At 46.8% G+C, this 20152-nt stretch overlaps 1 protein-coding gene and 1 non-coding gene across 4 annotated transcripts in view; both read left to right on the forward strand.

Moving 5' to 3' along the window:
- The window catches only part of arhgef6 (Rac/Cdc42 guanine nucleotide exchange factor (GEF) 6), a 141562-nt gene extending 134251 nt beyond the window's left edge, over positions 1-7311 (forward strand). For all 3 annotated transcript variants that reach the window (XM_052022159.1, XM_052022161.1, XM_052022160.1), the window contains 3 exons: positions 4048-4147; positions 5502-5556; positions 5641-7311. In XM_052022159.1, the coding sequence (XP_051878119.1) occupies positions 4048-4147; positions 5502-5556; positions 5641-5763 (278 nt within the window). In that variant the 3' untranslated portion in view covers positions 5764-7311. The remainder of the gene's footprint in view (positions 1-4047; positions 4148-5501; positions 5557-5640) is intronic.
- An 8116-nt stretch (positions 7312-15427) lies between these two features.
- trnak-cuu (transfer RNA lysine (anticodon CUU)) lies at positions 15428-15500 on the forward strand. Its single transcript has one exon. It is a non-coding gene; the product is annotated as a tRNA-Lys (tRNA).
- The last annotated feature ends 4652 nt before the right edge of the window (positions 15501-20152 follow it).

Below are 20152 nucleotides of genomic sequence, written 5' to 3' on the forward strand. Positions count from 1 at the left end.
ACAGGCCTCCAGTCAGAGAGACAACCATCTACTACGTCTCTCTGGCTTCTCCCGCTAAGCCAGAGTTTTGATAGCCATTTCACATGAAACATAATAATCAGAATTCAGTGACAAATGCTCTGAACTTTCAAATTAATCAGATTATAAGAAAATACAATAATCACCTAGATTTTTCTGTCTGAGCAACTTCAAGTGAATGTGTATATTCTATGGGCGCAATCTCTCTGGCAATGAAAATTAACCCAGGCTGCTCATTCTTTCAGATTTTGAATTTTTGGCAGATTTAGAAAGTGGCAAATTTAAAGTATTTTTAACATTTCATTTCTATCTGTGTTTTTTTCTCTCTATCTCCCTCCAGTTTCCCCTTGTATTACATTTCTTGTACCTCATTTGGCCTTGAATTCAGCCACTCTGATTTGTAGTTGAACTCACTGCACTCAGTCCTTTAAGGGCCGGTAGGTGATAGGTGTAGCGAGGAGGGATGGTGGGGAGAGGGAGGGGTGGCAGGTGGGTGATGGGTGTAGCGAGGAGGGATGGTGGGGAGAGGGAGGGGTGGCAGGTGGGTGATGGGTGTAGCGAGGAGGGATGGTGGGGAGAGGGAGGGGTGGCAGGTGGGTGATGGGTGTAGCGAGGAGGGATGGTGGGGAGAGGGAGGGGTGGCAGGTGGGTGATGGGTGTAGCGAGGAGGGATGGTGGGGAGAGGGAGGGGTGGCAGGTGGGTGATGGGTGTAGCGAGGAGGGATGGTGGGGAGAGGGAGGGGTGGCAGGTGGGTGATGGGTGTAGCGAGGAGGGATGGTGGGGAGAGGGAGGGGTGGCAGGTGGGTGATGGGTGTAGCGAGGAGGGATGGTGGGGAGAGGGAGGGGTGGCAGGTGGGTGATGGGTGTAGCGAGGAGGGATGGTGGGGAGAGGGAGGGGTGGCAGGTGGGTGATGGGTGTAGCGAGGAGGGATGGTGGGGAGAGGGAGGGGTGGCAGGTGGGTGATGGGTGTAGCGAGGAGGGATGGTGGGGAGAGGGAGGGGTGGCAGGTGGGTGATGGGTGTAGCGAGGAGGGATGGTGGGGAGAGGGAGGGGTGGCAGGTGGGTGATGGGTGTAGCGAGGAGGGATGGTGGGGAGAGGGAGGGGTGGCAGGTGGGTGATGGGTGTAGCGAGGAGGGATGGTGGGGAGAGGGAGGGGTGGCAGGTGGGTGATGGGTGTAGCGAGGAGGGATGGTGGGGAGAGGGAGGGGTGGCAGGTGGGTGATGGGTGTAGCGAGGAGGGATGGTGGGGAGAGGGAGGGGTGGCAGGTGGGTGATGGGTGCACGCAGACAAGGAAAGAAGGCACGGAGTGGTGAGGGGAGCGAAGGTGGAAAGGTTGAGGGGTGAAGAGTGGTGAGACAAGTGCTGGAATCTGATGTGAACCTAGGGGAGAGGTGAAGGGCGGATGGGACTAGGAGGGGAGGGGATATGGTGGGTGAAGTGTGTGGTAGTCGGTGGATAGAGCCCAGAAGGGGAGGGGGCATCCGCCTATCACCTGCCAGTTGCTGTCTTGCCTCTCTCCTCCACTGTTTATACCAGCTATCTTCCCCCTCCACTCTCCCTCCGGATGCTGCCTGACCCACTGAGTTCCTCCAGCAGATTGTTGTTCTAGATTCCAGTGTCTGCCGTCTCCTGTGTCTCCACCATCCTGGTGAATCTCCTCTGCACCTTTTCCAGTGCAGTCGTGCCCTTCCTGTTATGCGGACAGTACTCCAGCTGTGGCCTGGCCAATGTTTTATAAACTTGTCCCATAATCTCTCTGCTCATATTCTTTTCCTTGGCTAACGAATGCATGTACTGTGTCCCTTCTCCACCTTAACCACCCGTGCTGCTGCCTTTAGAATCATAGGGTTGTACAACATGGGAACAGGCTATTGGACCAACTCATTCCAAGCCGATCAGTGGGCACCCTTCCATCACCCAGCACCTGGTCCATAGCCCTCCATGTCTACGTGATTCAAGGTTTCATCTAGACACTTCTTAAATGCTGTCAGGGACCCAGCTTCAACCACTCTCTCTGGCAGGGTGTTCCAGGTACTCACCACTCACTGGGTGAAGAAGGTGCCCCCCCCATCCCATCTGAATCTCTTCCCCCTTGCCCTAAACCTATGGCCTCTATAGTTTTATCTACCTCTGCCATGGGGAAAAGTTTCCTGCAGCCTACCCTATCTATATTTTATGTACTTCAATCATGTCCCCTCTTAACCTCCTCTGCATCAGGGAGAACAGATCCTTCTAACTAACCCTGGTGAATCCCCTCTGCACCCTCTCCAGCACTGATACATCCTTCCCATACCTTGGTGACCAGAACTGCACTCCAGCTGAGGTCTGACCAGAGTTTTATACCTGCCTACTTCTGTATTCAATGCCCTGAAAAATGAAGGTTAGTATCCCCTATGACTTCCTAACCAAGCTGTCCTGCTGCATTACCACCTTCAAGGATCTTTGGACGTACTCCCAAGGTCCCTCTTTTCCTCAGCATGCCCCAAGATGCTACCATCTATCTGTTTGTCCTAGCCTCAGTGCTCCCAAATGCATTGTCTCACATTTATCAGAATGAAACTGCATCTGCCCCGTTCAGCCCATTTCACCAACACATTGATGTCCCTCTGCAGCCTGACTGTCCTCCACACTGTCAACAACTCCACCAGTCTTCATGTCATCTGCATACTTACTGATCTTGCCTTCCACATCCAAGACCCTCATGTATGTTGCAAACAGCAAGGGTCCCAGCACCAATTTAGAATCCCAAGGTTCTTCACTACTTCTGAGGGTCCTACCACTCATTGTGTATATCCTAGACTTGTATCACCTCATTTTTCAGGATGAAGTTCCCTCTGTCATTGCTCTGCCTCCTTACCAACTCATCAATATCATCCTGCAGCTGATGCCTGTCCTGCACACTATCCACACCACTAACTGCTTTGTGTTCCCACTTATCACTTCCAGCACCTTCACCCTCCCCACCCCTCTGCTGCCTCCACCTTCTCTTGTCTGCCTCCACTTATCCACCCCTCCCCTACCTGGCTCAATCTGCCTGTCATCCTTCAACACCCACCCCCCTTTTGTCCACCAATCACCTCTGGCCTCTGTCGCACCCCTCCCCTTCTCTTTATACTGGTCACTCTCTCCACTCGCAGGATTCCTACCCGAAGCGTCAACAATTCCACTCCCCCCACAGATGCTGCTCAACCCATTAAGTTCCTTCAGTAAATTGTACATTACCACAAAACTCCATATCTTCTGCAAATGAATTATACCTTCTACATTCACAATTAGATGGCCAATGTAAACATAATGCTGTGTTTGGGCACCTGTGATTAGACTTGCAAAGATTAACCCAACACAACTGTGGCTTCACATTTTGCTATCAAGGTGCAACAGCACAGCAATCTCTCAGACTCAATTCCTGAATGTGAGCTGCTTACAGGAACAAAGAGAGATCTTTAATCCACGAGCTCTGTCAAACATGGCAACAGTGCTTGTGACAGTGTTGTGATCCAGAGTGCACTATCTGAAAGCACGGTGGAATTACCGTTACTGAACCAGCTTTCAGTGCTTTGCAGTTCTCCCTTTAAAGACAGGAAACTTGGGCCACCCTTGGGAGGGAACTTGGGCTGGCCAACTATAAATAAGATAAGATTTCTTTATTAATCACACGTACATCAGAACACACAGTGAAATGCATCTTTTGCGTAGAGTGTTCTGGGGGCAGCCCACAAGTGTCGCCACGCTTCCAGCGCCAACATAGCATGCCCGCAACTTCCTAACCTTGTACGTCTTTGGAATGTGGGAGGAAACCGGAGCACCCGGAGGAAACCCACGCAGACACGGGGAGAACGTACAAACTCCTTACAGACAGCGGCCGGAATTGAACACGGGTCGCTGGCACTGTAAAGCATTATGCTAACCACTACACTACCGTGCCTGCCCCCTACCGTGCCTGCCCCCACTTATGCCCCGCATAATGGTGCAGCTGTTACTGGATAAAGCTGAGAGAATGTTAACCCTCTACCCTGCTCTTACAGTCTGTCGAAAGGACTCGGCACCGCAAGTTCTGCTTCCAGAAGAGGAGAAAATAATTGTTGAAGAGACAAAGAGTAACGGGCAAACTGTAATAGAAGAAAAGTAAGTGGACTGTACTGTCAGCCTGAAATCAGGGAGCTGGTTTGTTTCCCTTCGTAGGGGTAGTAAATGTGATTTGGAGGGTGACGAGAAATAACAGAGTGGTCGAGTAATGTCTAAAGGCAGGGGAGACCAGTCCCTGTGTTTGGGAAAAGGTTCTGTTGATAAACAGCCTGCAGCTGGCAAAGAGAGAGGCCCTGTTTACGGAAGTTGTTGCCGCGGTGCTGTGATTACATTCAGGGAGTCAAGGAGCCAGAATGAAGAGTGGAGATCTGGGCATGGATTCGGGCAGAGGGAGAAGTGAGTGTGAGTGATCTGAAAATGAGGGTGAGGAAATGGCTGGTAGCACTCGCTCTCTCTCTCTCGCTCTCTCTCTCTCTGTCACTCTCTCTCTCTGTCACTCTGTCACTCTCTCTCTGTCACTCTCTCTGTCACTCTCTCACTCTCTCTCTCTCTCTCTCTCTCTCTCTCTCTCTCTCTCTCTCTCCATCCCCCCCCCCCCCCCCCCCCCCAACCCCACCATTTGGAGTAATGAGTGCAGTTCTGGTCACCACACTACAGAAAAAATGTAATTAAACTTGAGAGAGTGCTGAAGAAATCCACAAGGATTTTGCCCGGATCGGAGGGTTTAAGTAATAAGGAGAGGTTGCAGGCACTGGGTCTGTTTTCCCCAGTGTGAAGGAGGCTGAGAGGCGACACGATAGGGATGTCTACAGTTATGAGAGGCATAGTTAGAGTCAGTGTCTAAAACTAGAGGGCACAGGTTTAAGGTGAGAGGGAGGAGGTTTAAAGGAGATCTACTAACCGTTGGTATCTGGAATCAGCTTTCAAGGGAAATGGTGGAGCAAAAAGTAATTAAAAAGTAAACCCTCTGGAAGGACTCAGTTTGTCAGTTGGTCTCTGTGGAGGCTGAGGGACGGTCGACGTTTCAGGTCGAGTCCCTGTGTCAAGACTGACAGGGAGATGGCTGGTTATAGAAGTGAGGGGGGGGGGTGAGGCAGAGGCTGGCAGGAGATGTGTGGGGCCGATGAGGGAGGGATGTTGGGCAGATGGGGGAGGGATGGAAAAGGTGAACCTGAGTGGATGGGTGGGAGTAGGGAAGGAACGGGGGAGGTGGGGGGCGGTGTGGAAAATTCAATGTTCACGTTGTGCTGTCGCCTACCCAAGTGGAAGATGAGGTGTTGTGGTGCACTGACAACATCTGTGCTTGAACGAGCAGGGCGTAGAGGGATTTGGAATTAAGGCAGGTGTGGGATTGGTGTGGATAGCTATGATGGTCGGCATTAGACAAGGTGGGCCGAAGGGCCTGGTTCCGTGCTGCCCCACTCCATGACTCTAATGTTTTTACTGGCTGCAGGAGCCTGGTCGACACAGTTTATGCGTTGAAGGATGAAGTTCAGGAGCTGAAGCAGGTCAGTCACTGGTGTAATGTTGTTCACCTGATTCTGAGGCTCAGACACACGGCAATAAACTGCATTTCATTTCCTCTTCCCTAGGAAAATAAGAGAATGAAGCAGAGTCTAGAGGAGGAGCAGAAATCCCGGAAAGAATTAGAAAAGATGATCAGAAAAGTGCTGAAGCAATTAAACGAATCAGTGTGGGATGAGAGTGGTCATTAAAGCTGCCTGCCCTGCCTTCTCAACACAGACTGAGGCAAACAGCAATCTAGTGGCAGAGCTGCCTGTGATTCTTGGACATGCACAGTCATGAGGGATCCTTGGTTTATTGACTGTTGATTTCTGTGGATTGGCAGGTGACTGAAGAGTTGAAATCTGATGGGAAATTGCACAGGTCTGGGGAGAGAAACACCACTGGAAAGTGGGAAGCACTGCCTACCAAAACATGACATTTGTCCTCAGATCGGTTACCAGCTTTTGCAAAGTGCTGCCTGCAAATGACCTCCCAATTGTTTGTGAATAACTTCCCGTGCAGTCAAATCAGGACTGTGCGACAGGGCAACAGCTCACTCTTGGAGCACTTGGCAGCTTGGCTGAAGTTCAAGGCCTCCTTGGTGTTGCAGTGGGATAGCACCTGTTGATACCTTCTCCTGCACAGATCACTGAACGTTAAGCCGTGCACATGCATTTCCAGGGATAACTCAGGTTTCTGAGAGGTTCCAGGCTGTAGTTGATTTATTTATGTTTTTCTGTATTAAGTCGCACCCTGTTGTCACATAACCTCCTCTCCCCACAATCACTGATGATGTTGCTGAGCAGAAGCCTTGTCAATGAGGAGCCTTAATAATGACATTGCATCGAATGCATGTGCAGCTCTTACCTCCAAGCACCCAAGTACAGTGTGTACATAGAAAGCTCTTCTTAAAGTGGTCATAGCTTCTGTGCACTCCTGTATATTACAGGATTGTGTTTAATAATATATAAAGGTTGCAGGCAGCTCATGTTCCCTCTTCCTGATGTGGTGCAGAGCAGCTGTCCATTGACAAACTAAGCTGTAGGAGTTACCTGTGCAAGCACGATCTTAATGTCCAGTTGGTGAAGTGATGGCTGGGCTTGAAGGTGGGAAGAATCATGTGCTTGGGAATAACCACAGGATAATGAGCATGTGATCCAGGGCAGTGTCTGCACCAACTACTGAAGATGGCCGTTCACACTGCGCTGTGGTTACAGTGCCAGGGCACTGATTTGCAGTGTGACACTGAGAGGCAGTCCCCTCCACGTCACTGTGAAATGGGGCTTCAGTCTAGCACCTCTTACATATTGGTACAAAGTCCAATCATTTTCACACCAGCACTGAGCATGGAGTGTGCCGGCTCACTCTAAACAACTTGTGCTTTGAGTCCAGCTGTGAATACATCCATACTTCTGGATTTTTAAATCAGTGGGGCTCGGATTAACCTGGGAACCCACTGTTAACGCTGCAGCCAGTGCCTGTGTTTGTGGAGATCCTTAGTCCTAGCACACACTCATGCGTACACACACACACACACACACACACACACACACACACACACAAAAGTAGGACAGCCTTTTATAAACAGCCTCCTTTTATAAAGCTGAAGTCATCCATTCCCTCAGCTTAACCTTGTAAATAAATAGCTCATATTTTGGCAGGATCTCACAACACCATATGATTCTACGAAATTCTTGTACTGTTGACTGAATTTTTTTTTGCTGTTAGCTTCGATACGATTAAATTGATTTTCTGAATGGGTTGAGTATGTTTATTGTAATGGTATGTGCTTTAAAATGGTGCTAGTTAATCAAAAGTCTATTTATCAATCTCTCTGCTGCACAATTTCCACTTCCCATGGATCCTACAGTGTGTCGTACATCGGGTGACTGAGACCCAAGGTGATTCCTAGGAATGAAACCTGTCCTTGTAAATGTGGGCAATGATTTCAGACTCCTAACTCTCCAAATCCCACTCTGGAGCCCTGTCCACCACTCTAAACACCCACTTTCTCCACCGCTGGTACTCAGTGACCGTGCCTGTATTATCTACAAAACTCACACCAACTTTCCCAGGCGATTGAGGCTGGTTAACCAGTGCTAGCCTGCCAGTGATACCTACATCCAGTTCAAAGTTCTTCAATTCAGCAAAAGGTTGGTTTTCAAAATAAACATACATTAACTTTCTTCAAGCAACCATTACATTGTTCAAATTCTTGACCCTTACAGAGCTCACTAGGAGCCCCTGATCTTCCTCAACCAATTGCAGCAGGTAATGCAGCTTCCTCACAGCTGCAGTGACCCAGGTTCGATCCAGACTGCTGCTGTCTGTGTGGAGTTTGCACGTTGTCCCTGTGACCGCGTGGGTTTCCCCCGGGTGCTCCAGTTTCCTCCCAACTCCCAAAGCTTTGCGGGTTGGTAGGTTAGGTGGCCATTGTAAATTGCCCCCAGTGTGGATGAGTGGCAAAACCCTGGGGTCTGTGAAGGACATGAGAGAGAATATGTTACAGTGCTACAGTGAAAATGAGGGAGACATGGGGCAGATGGGATCATTCTGCTGGGAGTTGGCATGGACCCAATGGGCTGAAAGGCCTCCTGTGTTACTAGAAACAAGTAAACCTTTTCTGTTGCGGTTTCTGCTTCTACTGCACTTGCAGGAAACACACACCAGGCTGCAACCATTCGCCCGCATGTCTACTCCAGACCCTTCTCGGGTTACGGACCCTGCTCCCATAAATAAACATTCCTTATTTACCCGATTAAAATTGATTTTGATGTTAAGTCTACCCAAACCTCCTTTGATCTTGGGAGAATACACCCAGTCCACATCCTTCTCATCCTGCCTCAGGTGTAAGTCCAGAACTGGGGCAGACCTGGGGATTTATAGAGGTTTAGCCATAACTTTTCACTGTTGTAACTTTATTCCTTTCTTGATGGAGGTAAGGATTCCATGTAGTTTTCAATAGTTTCCTAAATATTTTTCCATCTTTAAACACTGTATCTGCACCCATCTTCTTGCTGCATTCCTTTAAGCAGTTGTACTGTTTATATTGTCCCTCCTGCCTACCCAGAATCATTGAAATGTAAGCTGCAGGGGTGAGCCATTCGCTTGCATTCATTCTCACAGGTCAGCCACAGCTTCTCGTTCATTCACACAATTACATTTTCACACGTGGGCTGTACAATCCAGGTTTGGTGATTCACAATCGATGAGGTTGTGGGAAGTGTAGACAGGAGTGCAAACTTACAAGGTGCGTTGGAGAAACTGGCAGCTGGGTTTCAGTACAGTTTGTGGGTGTGAGTTAAATGCTGAACAACTTGGAACAGTGAAATAGTCACAAGATCACAAGACAAGGGAGTTGAAGTAGGCCATTCAGCCCATCGAGTCTGCTCCATGAGCTAAATTAAAAACTATTCCTATCTAGCCCCAAGTTCTGGCCTTTTCCCCATATCCCTTGATACCTTGACTAATTAGATACCTATCAATCTCCTCCTGAAATGCCCCCAGTGATTGGGCCTCCACTGCTGGACATGGCAAAGAATTCCATAAATTCACTACCCTCTGGCTAAAGGAATTTCTCCTCTGTTTTAAACCTGTACCCTCTAATTCTAAGATTGTGCCCTCTGGTCCTGGACTCACCCACCGAGGGAAACAGCTTGGCCACATCTACTCTGTCCAGTCCTTTCAACATTTGAATTGTCTCTATGAGGTCCCCTCTCATTCTTCTGTACTCCAGTGAGTACAGTCCAAGAGCCGACAAACGCTCATCATACGTAAGCCCTTTTATTCCGGGAATCATCCTCGTAAATCTCTGTACCCTTTGCAACATCAGCACATCCTTCCTAAGATATGGGCCCAAAACTGCACACAGTATTCCAAATGAGGCCTCACCAGTGCCCCATAGAGCCTCATCAACACTTACTTACTTTTATACACTATACCTCTCGAAATGAATGCCAACATAGGATTCGCTTTCTTTACCACCGATCCGACCTGGTGGTTAACCTTTAGGGTATCCTGCACGAGTACCCCCAAGTCCCTTTGTACTTCCGTACTTTGAATTTTCTCCCCATCTAGATAATAATCTGCCCGTTTATTTCTTTTTCCAAAGTGTACAACTGCACATTTCTCAACATTGAATCTCATCTGCCATTTCCTTGCCGATTCTCCTAAACTATCTAAGTCTCTCTGCAACCTTCCTGTTTCTTCAATACTCCCTACTCCTCCACCTATCTTGGTGTCGTCTGCAAACTTAGCCACAAAACCATTTAGTCCATCATCCAAATCATTAATGTACAAAGTAAAAAGAAGCGGCCCCAACACCGACCCCTGCAGAACACCACTAGTAACCGGTAGCCAACCAGAACAGGATCTTTTTATTCCCACCGTTTGCTTTCTGCCAACCAGCCAATGCTCCACCCATTCTGTTATCCTACCTGTAATTCCATGACCTCTCATCTTATTAATCAGTCTCTTGTGCGGCATCTTGTCGAAGGCCTTTTGAAAGTCTAAATACACAACATAGTCCAAAGTCCACAGAGACAGACTGGTAAAAGTAGTGAAAGAATCAAGTTAAAAGCATGTTTGCCTTTCCAACTGACCAGAACCTCTAGTACCAGCACTGCATCTGAGCTCGGCCGAGGGTGAATGGGTCACAGAAAATAACCAGGGCTTTGTCACTTAAACTATAAAAGCATAAACCTGAATTCCTTTGAACATAGATGTTAATATCTTTGGTATGTTGTAAGGTATCAGGGTGTATGGAGAGAAATGTCCCCATTGGCAGGGGTGGTCTGGGATGAGTGAAGTGTGGAAAGGTAGCATCAGGTCACGGAGCAGAGGGGTTTCTTCACACAGGAAGCACAAGCGTCTCCCTCTGAAGGCGATCGATGCTGGCTAGCCCGTTCAGTCTGAACTTCACAGCTTATGGCAAGACAATAGTGTAAAGAATATGGAGCTGAGGCAGGTTATGGGGTTGTTACTGAGCCCACCCACGGTCTCGCTGAGTGACTGGGCAGCCTGCAGCTCATGGGAAATAGGAGCAGGGGAGACCACTCGGCCCTTCAACCTGCTCTGCTGTTCAATCAGCTGACCTCTTATGTTGATAACAAGTTCCCATCTCTCCCCATACCTACCAGTGCCTCTTGTGTCTTGAAATCTATCAACCTCTTTAAGCACTTTGAGCAACTTGGCCTCCACTGCCTTTTGTGGGAGAGGATTCCACAGGTTCACCCCTCCTCAGTCCTAAATTGTGTGACCCCTGGACCCTTCACCTCCAACCAGGGAAAACACATCTAGCCTGTCCAGCCATTTCAGAAGTCTGTACTTTTCAACTACATCTCCTCTCATTCTTCTAAACTCTACTCAATGCAGGTCTAGTTTCATGAAAGAGTAGCGTGTTCCAAACGTGCATTCAGGAAATCTTTTGTCTTTTGAAACAAACATTAGTTTGGAAAGAAATGGTCTCTGGAATGAAACAGCTGAGTCATTAACCTTTCCCATAGTACAGAACAAGTTTCCCTGGCCTGCTGTAAAGTTATTGTTGGGAAAAAGCAAAGAATTGAGAAATTGGCTTCCCTCAGAGCCAAGAAAAGAATGAATGATTAGACCAGGTGTTGCTTGAACAATGAAGCAGTGTTTAGTTGGATGCACTCCAGCATGGGTGCACAATTGACGGTTATGTTGATATCAACTGCAAGTGTGGAAGCTCTGGGGATAACCGTGGTCAGATATTTTTGTCAGTAAACCTGTGGAGAGTTAAATGGTGAAGTAATCTTGGCCTCTATCTCCAACCTGCCAATTGCCACTGGTTCTGACAGATGCTCTAGCTACAACTTTGGTGTAAGGTTTGCACCTTCTGCAGCTCACAGTGAGAATCGGGCTACTGGGCATTCACCTCTGAGGGTCTTTTTGGGATTGAAATACCTGGCATGTCATGGTGATCCCTGGAATGTCATTCTGGGCTGGGTTGGAGATAGAATATTGGTACTGGTATTGATTTATTATTGTCACATGTACCGAGGTCCAGTGAAAAACTTGTCTTGCATACCGTTCGTACAGGTCAATTCATTACACACTGCATTGAGGTCGTACAGGGTAAAACAATACAGAAAGCAGAGTGAAGTGTCACAGCTACAGGAAAGTGCATTGCAGGTAGACAATAAGGTGCAAGGTCATAACGATTGTGAGGTCAAGAGTCCATCTGATCATATAAGGGAACCATTCAATAGTCTTATCACAGTGGGATAGAAGCTGTCCTCAAGCCTGGTGGTATGTGCCCTCAGGCTCCTGTATCTTCTGCCTGATGGGGGAGGGGGGAAGAGAGAATGTCTGGAGTGGGGGGTCTTTGATTATGCTGGCTGCTTCACCAAGACAGCGAAAGGTATAGACAGAGTCCATGGAGGGGAGGCTGGTTTCCGTGATGCACTGGGCTGTGTCCACATCTCTCTGCAGTTTCTTGTGGTCCTGGGCAGAGCAGTTGCCACACCAAGCTGTGATGCATCCAGATAGGATTCTTTCTATGGTGCATCGATAAAAGTTGGTGTCAAGGGGGACATGCCAAATTTCTTTAGCCTCCTGAGGAAGTAGAGGTGCTGGTGAGCTTTCTTGGCTGTGGCGTCTAGGTGGTTGGACAGGACAGGCTATTGGTGATGTTCACTCCCAAGAACCTAAAGCTCTCAACCCTCTTGACCTCAGCACCATTGATGTAAATAAGTGCATGTACACTGCCCCCTTTCCTGAAGTTAATGACCAGCTGTTTTGTTGACATTGAGGGAAAGGTTGTTGTCATGACACCATTCCACTAAGCTCTCTATCTCTTTCCTGTACTCCAACTCATCATTATTTGAGATACGGCCTACAACGGTGGTATCATCTGCACACTTGTAGATGGAGTTAGCACAGAATCTGGCCACACAGTCATGAGTGTATAGGGAGTAGAGCAGAGGGCTGAGGACGCAGCCATGTGGAGCACCAGTGTTGAGAATAATCGTGCTGGAGGTGTTGCTGCCTATCCTCACTGATTGCGGTCTGTTGGTCAGAAAGTCAAGGATCCAGTTACAGAGGGAGGTGTTGAGTCCCAGGTCAGAGTTTGGAGATGAGTTTGCTTGGGATTATAGTATTGAAGGCAGAGTTGTAGTCAATAAGCAATAGTCTTTCTTTTCTTTTACAATATTTTTTTATTAATTCCACATAGAAAATACAAAGTACATGAATCAAAAGAAAAGACAAAATGTTACAAAATACATTGTATTGAGTCACACTTGAAATCACAATACATATTGATAAACAGAAATGATAACTAATTAATATCAATAAATTGGAATAATTTTATTATAAACAAGAATCTAAACCCACTACCAAGATCAAAGCTGTTTGGTAACAAAAGACAAAAAAAAAAGCCTGAAGACATAATAGTATTTAGCCAGTATCTGTACTTTAAGCACCAAATCAATGGTTTTGAAAGTAGTTCAAAAAAGGTCCCCACAATGTTTTAAAGTCTAGATTAGATCCAGAAAATGAACAATGGATCTTCTCTAAATTTAGATATGACATAACATCCCGTAGCCATTGAACATGAGTGGGGGGAGTAACTTCCTTCCATTTAAGCAACACAGCCCTCCTGGCTGTAAGAGAAATAAAGGCCAATATGTATAAGTCGGAAGTCTCCAAAATTATACCTTTTTCTCCAACAATCCCAAATAATGCAGTTAGAGGATTTGGCTTAAAATTTACTTTAAAAAGCACAGAAAAAGTTTGAAATATTTTTTAAGACTCGGACATGACCAGAACATGTGAATTAAAGAAGACTCTCCATTATTGCATTTATCACAATAAGGAGATATATCCGAATAGAAATGCAATAACTTGTCTTTGGACAGGTGAACCCTATGGACCACTTTGAATTGAAGGAGGGAGTGGTGAGCACATAATGATGAAGTATTAACCAGTTTAAAAATTTCATTCCAAGTTTCCTCAGAAATTGAAATCTGCAAATCATGTTCCCAAGCATTTTTAATTTTGTCTAAAGGAACCTTATTCGTTCCTGATAGCCTACCATAAATCTTAGCTATTGAACCATCATAAAAAGGCTTCAAATTAAAAATTGCATCTAGTAAGTTCTTATCTGGACTTATAGGGAATGTATGTAATTGAGATCGAAAAAAGTGGGTTTTTGGTAAACTGTGGCGACTCACCGTCTAGTCGGGCGAACCGGCTCGGCAGTCGGGTCGCGCGGTGTCGGAGCGACGAGGCCCAAGATGGCGGCGGGCCTCGTCTTTCCGAGCGACGGGGAGAACCCGCGCGCGGGAAAGTCCTGATGACGTAGGACTTACGTCATTGCCGGTTTTTTTTGGGCGGGAGTTTTTCTCCCTTAAAGGGCCCGCACAAGGCGGGAAAATAAACCAGTTCTGTTTGGCAATCCTCCGAGTAGAGTCTTGTTTTATTCCGCGGTAGCAACCGCTACAAAACTATATTTAATTGACAATTGTTCAAACGTTGCGAAATTTCCTCCAACAAATAGATCCTGAAAACAAGTAAGACCCAATCTATCCCATTCTTTAAAAACTACGTCAGTCATAGAAGGTTTAAAAAAACAATCAGCAAAAATGGGACTGGACAAAGAAAATCTCGATAAACCATCATATTTTCTAAATTGTAACCAAATCCTCAAAGCGTGTTTAACTACCAAATTATCAGTTAATTTATTTATCGATAAAGGAAGTGATGAGCCAAGCAAAGAGATAATAGAAAAATTTTTAATAGAATTAGCTTCCAAAGAAACCCATACTGGACAAGCCTCATGATTAATATAATGTAACCAAAACGTAAGATTTCGTATATTGACCGCCCAGCAATAAAACCTAAAGTTGGGTAAGGCAAAACCTCCATTATTTTTAACTTTCTGAAAGTGAACATTATTTAATCTAGGATGTTTATTTTTCCATATGTATGAAGGTATAACTGAATCAAGAATTAGGAATAAAAACAGGTCAGGCCTGAAATAGGTGCATACATTTAGGTAAAATATTCACTTTAATTGAATTAATGCGGCCAATCAACGATATAGAGAGGGGTGACCAATTTAATAAGACCCTCTTCACATAATTCAATAAAGTAAGGAAGTTTTCTTTAAATAAATTTTATAATTTTTAGTAATTGTTACACCCAAATAGGTAAAATGATTTCTTACAATTTTAAAAGGGAAGTTAGTATCGAATAACATCAGATTATTCAAAGGGAAAAGTTCACTCTTGTGTAAATTCAGTTTATATCCTGAAAATTGGCTAAAAGAGGAAAGTAGAGAAAGCATAGAAGGTAACGAGGGCTCAACATTAGAAATGAAAAGCAATAAATCATCAGTGTAGAGCGAACAATAGTCTAATGTAAGTATCTTTACTGTCCAGATGCTCCAGAGCTGAGTGTAGGGCCAGGGAGATGACATCCACTGTAGACCTGTCTCGGCGGTAGGCAAATTGCAGTGGGTTGAGGTTTTCCGGGAGGCTGGAGTTAATGTGAGCCATGACCAGCCTCTCGAAGCACTTCATGATGGTGGATGTCAGAGCCACTGGTCAGTAGTCATTGAGGCATGTTACCTTGCTTTTCTTCGGTACCGGGATGATAGTGGTCTTCTTAAAACAGGTGGGAACCTGAGACTGAAGCAGAGAGAGGTTAAATATGTCTGCAAGTACCCCTGCCAGCTGATCAGCACAAGATCTGAGCACATGGCCAGGGACACCATCCGGGCCAGATGCTTTCCTCGGGTTCACTCTCCAGAAGACTGATCTTACGTCCTCGACGGTGACCACGGGTTCAGTTGCATTGGAGGTTGTCGGGGTGGGTGGTAACAATCCACTATCCTTCTGTTCAAAACATGCCCAGCTAGTTTAGTCGGTAGAGCATGGGACTCTTAATCCCAGGGTCGTGGGTTTTAGCCCCACGTTGGGTGCTAGTTTTCTCAATCATTAGACACGGTAGTGTAGTGGTTAGCGTAATGCTATTACAGCGCCAGCGACCTGGGTTCAATTCCCGCTGCTGTCTGTAAGGAGTTTGTTTGTCCTCCCCATGTCTGCATGGGTTTCCTCCGGATGCTCCGGTTTCCTCCCACATTCCAAAGACGTACGGGTTAGGAAGTTGTGGGCATGCTACGTTGGCACTGGAAGCCTGGCAACACTTGCGGACTGCCTCCAGAACACTCTACGCAAAAGATGCATTTCACTGTGTGTTTCAATGTACATGTGACTAATAAAGATATCTTATCTTAACTTAAGCTCATCAGGAAGGGATGCGCTGTTGTTGACTATGTTACCTGACTTCATTTGTCGCCTGTTTTCACACGTAAACCCTGTCACAACTGACGGCTGGTCTGGGACTCTACTTTGAACCGGTATTGTCTCTTTGCATTCCTGATAGCTTTACGGAGGTCATATCTTGATTTCTTGTAAAGGTCACAGTCACCTGATTGGAATACAGCAGCCCTCGACTTCAGTGGGGAGTGGACCTCTTGGTTCATCCATGATTTCCAGTTTGGGAGCACCTGGATTGTCCTCTTTGGTACACAGCCCTCAACACACATTCACATTCCCATTCCCTATGTGAATGGGATGTGGGGTTGATCAGGGATCTTGTTGCTGGATCCATGTCCATGCAGCCCCTTATGGTTGAGGGGGACTCCAGTTCTGTGAAGTGCCTGATGAGCCCCTCTGCGTGCTGCACAGACCTGGCACCGTGTTGGGGTGCTGTGCACTGCTTCTCCTGTTTGGACTTGGCCACTGCGTCCCCCATTCTAGAGCTCAGATGCTTAATGTCTTGCCCGGGGCTCCTCCATCACAGCCGGGGTCTCCAATATGTCGTAAGCATGTTGCAGTTTTAGAACTGCCTCAGTCCTTCTGCAAATTCTTCCCATGACAGAACTTGGAGTAGTATGCAGATTGGGAATCCAGTGCTGGGCATGTGGATGATGTGGCCTGCCCTTCGGAGTGGTGGAACACGACAACACTGAGATGTTGTCCTTTGTTCACCTATCCTGCCGATGGATCGGCAGGATTTTGTGGGGACAGTGCGGTGGTATCTCTCCACTGCCTTGAGGTGCTGCTGTAGGTTATCCACAGTGTAAGGAGAGGGAGGATCACTGTTTGCCTGTAGACCAGGAGCTAGGTAACAGGTTTCAGGTCTTTGTTCTTCAAACACTCTTTTCATTCAGACAAAGGCTGTGCTGGTCTGTTGAGAGGTGGAAGGTTTCAGGTGCTCCACATGGTGAGGTCTTCTACCTCCAGTGTCCTCTCAGGCAGCCGCTTCCAGAACCCTTGGGATGGAGTCATACAGCACACAACTGGGCCCTTCAACCTAGCTCATCATGCGGACGATCTGCACTAGTGCCATTTGCCCACATTAGGACCATACCCCTCTGGTCTTTTCCTACCTATCTATATGCCTTTTAAATGCTGTAGTTGCACCCACCTCCACCTCCTCCTCTGGCACCTCATTCCACACATTCACCACCCTCTGTGTGGAAAAAATTGCCTCAGATCTCCAAAACTCTTTCCTTCAACTCCACCCTAACCCTCTACCAGTTGTCTCTCTGTGCCCCAGGGTTACCTTGATGCTTCCCATACGGGTCTCAGAATTCCCATCAATATTCCAGATAAAACATCAGACTCAGCGTCACCTCCACCAACATCCCTCAGTTATCATCCACTGGGAGATGCATAGTGAGAGGAGGCAACTTCAGAGATTGTCCAGGTTCAGACCAGAGCCTCTGGCTGCACCCACTAAAAGTAGAACGTAGGAAACTCCCAGTGACATTTGTTAGTTCTTTGTAAAGGTTATGTTACAGAAGGGATGGGAAGGGTTTGTATTTGGAGCAGAGGTGAAGATGGTAAATAAGTGGAGGGCTTATTTCTGTGGGTTTACCCTGAAGTCATTACCGATGCACTGATGTTATTTCCTCTGAATGGAGCGGTTATCGAAAGCCCACACAGACTGCAATCACACCAGCAGCAGAGGAAACCCTGATGTGTTTTACTGCAAGGTCCATAGACTGACTCTGTTAAATCACCTGTATGTAAATACATTTCTAAACCATGTGGCAGTCGGCGCATTAACTTGTTGCAGTATCGGTTTATATAATTAAGTTGTGAAATGTTTGTTGCAGCCACTGAGCCACATGGAGGTTTCATTAGATCATTAACAAGGAAGGTGTCAATTCCGTGTGGTGTAAAGAGGTGTGAAGATGATTTTAGATTCTCTTGCAGAAATACAGGAAACGTGAAATCTGGAGAATTTCCACAGAACATGTACAACTTGAATAACCGGGTCCAACAAACGGTACCTTTGGGGAATCGAACAGAACCGGTCACAACTCTGACGTGCTGAATTTCTCAGCTTGACTTCTTCCTCAAGAACTTAGACTAAATGGTCACAAGGGTGGCTCAGTGATACAGGGGGGAGAGTCACTGCCTCAGCTCCAGTGACCTGGGTCTAATCGTGACCTCCAGTGTCGGGTGTCCCCTGGGTGCTCCAGTTTCCTCTCTCATCCTTCAGATGTGTGGGTCAGTGGGTTAATTGGCCACTGTAGATTGCCCCTAGTGTGTGGGTGAAGGGTAGAATCTGAGGGGAGTTGATATTAATGTAGGGTTAACATAAATCCATACGTATGACTCTGTGAAACGTATTTGGAATTGGAATTAGTTTATTATTGTCACTTGTACCGAGGTCCAGTGAAAAACTTGTCTTGCATACCGTTCATACAGATCAATTCATTACACAGTGCATTGAGATAGTACAGGGTAAAACAATACAAAAAGCAGAGTAAAGTGTCACAGCTACAGAGAAAGTGCAGTGTTGGCAGACAATAAGGTGCAAGGTCATAACGAGGTAGTTTGTGACGTCAATACTCCATCTCATCGTACTAGCAAACCATTCAATAGTCTTATAACAGTGGGATAGAAGCTGTCCTCGAGCCTGGTGGTATGTGCCCTCAGGCTTTTGTATCTTCTGCCTGATGGGACAGGGGAGAAGAGAGAATTTCCGAGGTGGGTGGTGTCTTCAATTATGCTGGTTGCTTTACCGAGGCAGCAAGAGGTATAGACAGAGTCCATGGAGGGGAGGCTGGTTTCCATGATGTGCTGAGCTGTGTCCACAACTCTCTGCAGTTTCTTGCAGTCATGGGCAGAGCAGATGCCATACCAAGCCATGATGCATCCAGATAGGATGCTTTCAATGATGCATTGATAAAAGTTGGCGAGTGTCAAAGGGGACATGCCAAATTTCTTTAGCCTCCTGAGGAAGTAGAGGCGCTGGTGAGCTTTCTTGGCCATGGTGTCTACGTGGTTGGACCAGGACAGGCTATTGATAAGATGAGATATCTTTATTAGTCACATGTACACCGAAACACACAGTGAAATGCATCTTTTGCGTAGAGTGTTCTGGAGGCAGCCCGCAAGTGTCGCCACACTTCCAGTGCCAACAATAGCATGCCCACAACTTCCTAACCTGTACATCTTTGGAATGTGGGAGGAAACCAGAGCACCCTGAGGAAACCCACACAGACACGGGGAGAACATACAAACTCCTTACAGACAGTGGCCGGATTTGAACCCAGGTCACTGGCACTGTAAAAGCGTTACGCTAACTGCTACACTCCCGTGCCTGCCTTACACTACCGTGCCTGCCATCTACACTACTGTGCCTGCCTTCACTCCAAGGAACTGAAGCTCTCAACCCTCTCGACCTCAGCACCATTGATGTAGACAGGTGCGTGTACACCGCCCCCCTTTCCAGCTCTTTTGTTTTGTTGACATTGAGGGAAAGGTTGTTGTCATGACACCATGTCACTAAGCTCTCTATCTCCTTCCTGTACTCATCATTATTTGAGATATGGCCTACAAACTTGTATCATCTGCAAACTTGTAGATGAAGTTAGAGCAAAATCTGGCCACACAGTCATGAGTGTATAGGGAGTAGAGTAGAGGGCTCAGGACGCAGCTTTGTGGGGCACCAGTGTTGAGAATAATCGTGTTGGAGGTATTGCTGCCTATCCTCACTGATTGTGGTCTGTTGGTCAGAAAGTCAAGGATCCAGTTGCAGAGGGAGGTGTTGAGTCCCAGGTCAGAGTTTGGAGATGAATTTGGTGATTCACTTTGACGTCATTACCTGTCACCCTGGACTACTATTTTCACTTAAATTAATTTCTATTATTTGAAATGTCCATCGTAACATGTAATTAGTATCTGAGGGAATTATGTGCAGCTCAGTGGATTTGCTCACAGTAACCGTGGCCTCCTGAATTGTGAGGAACTGACTCAGATCTTCAATCATCTGAGGTGCTTCACATCAGGACTATTCACTCTCCTGGTCCTGCTCAGGTCACTGCTGCCCTCAGTAACATCAGAGACTGGATTCACTGTCGCTTCCTTCAGGTTCTCAATGCTGGATTATAAGAACAGGAGAGGGAGGAGGCCATTCAGCCCCTGAAGCCTGTTCCACCATCCAATAGGCCATGACTGACAGTGTGCCTCACATAGCCTCACCTCCAATCACATGATCTGCTGATTCTCTACTGCTCTCAGCTGGGATTACCTTCAATGACTGCATGCCCTC

The sequence above is a fragment of the Pristis pectinata genome, chromosome 8 (assembly GCF_009764475.1).
Source record: "Pristis pectinata isolate sPriPec2 chromosome 8, sPriPec2.1.pri, whole genome shotgun sequence".
Classification (NCBI taxonomy): Eukaryota; Metazoa; Chordata; class Chondrichthyes; order Rhinopristiformes; family Pristidae; genus Pristis; species Pristis pectinata.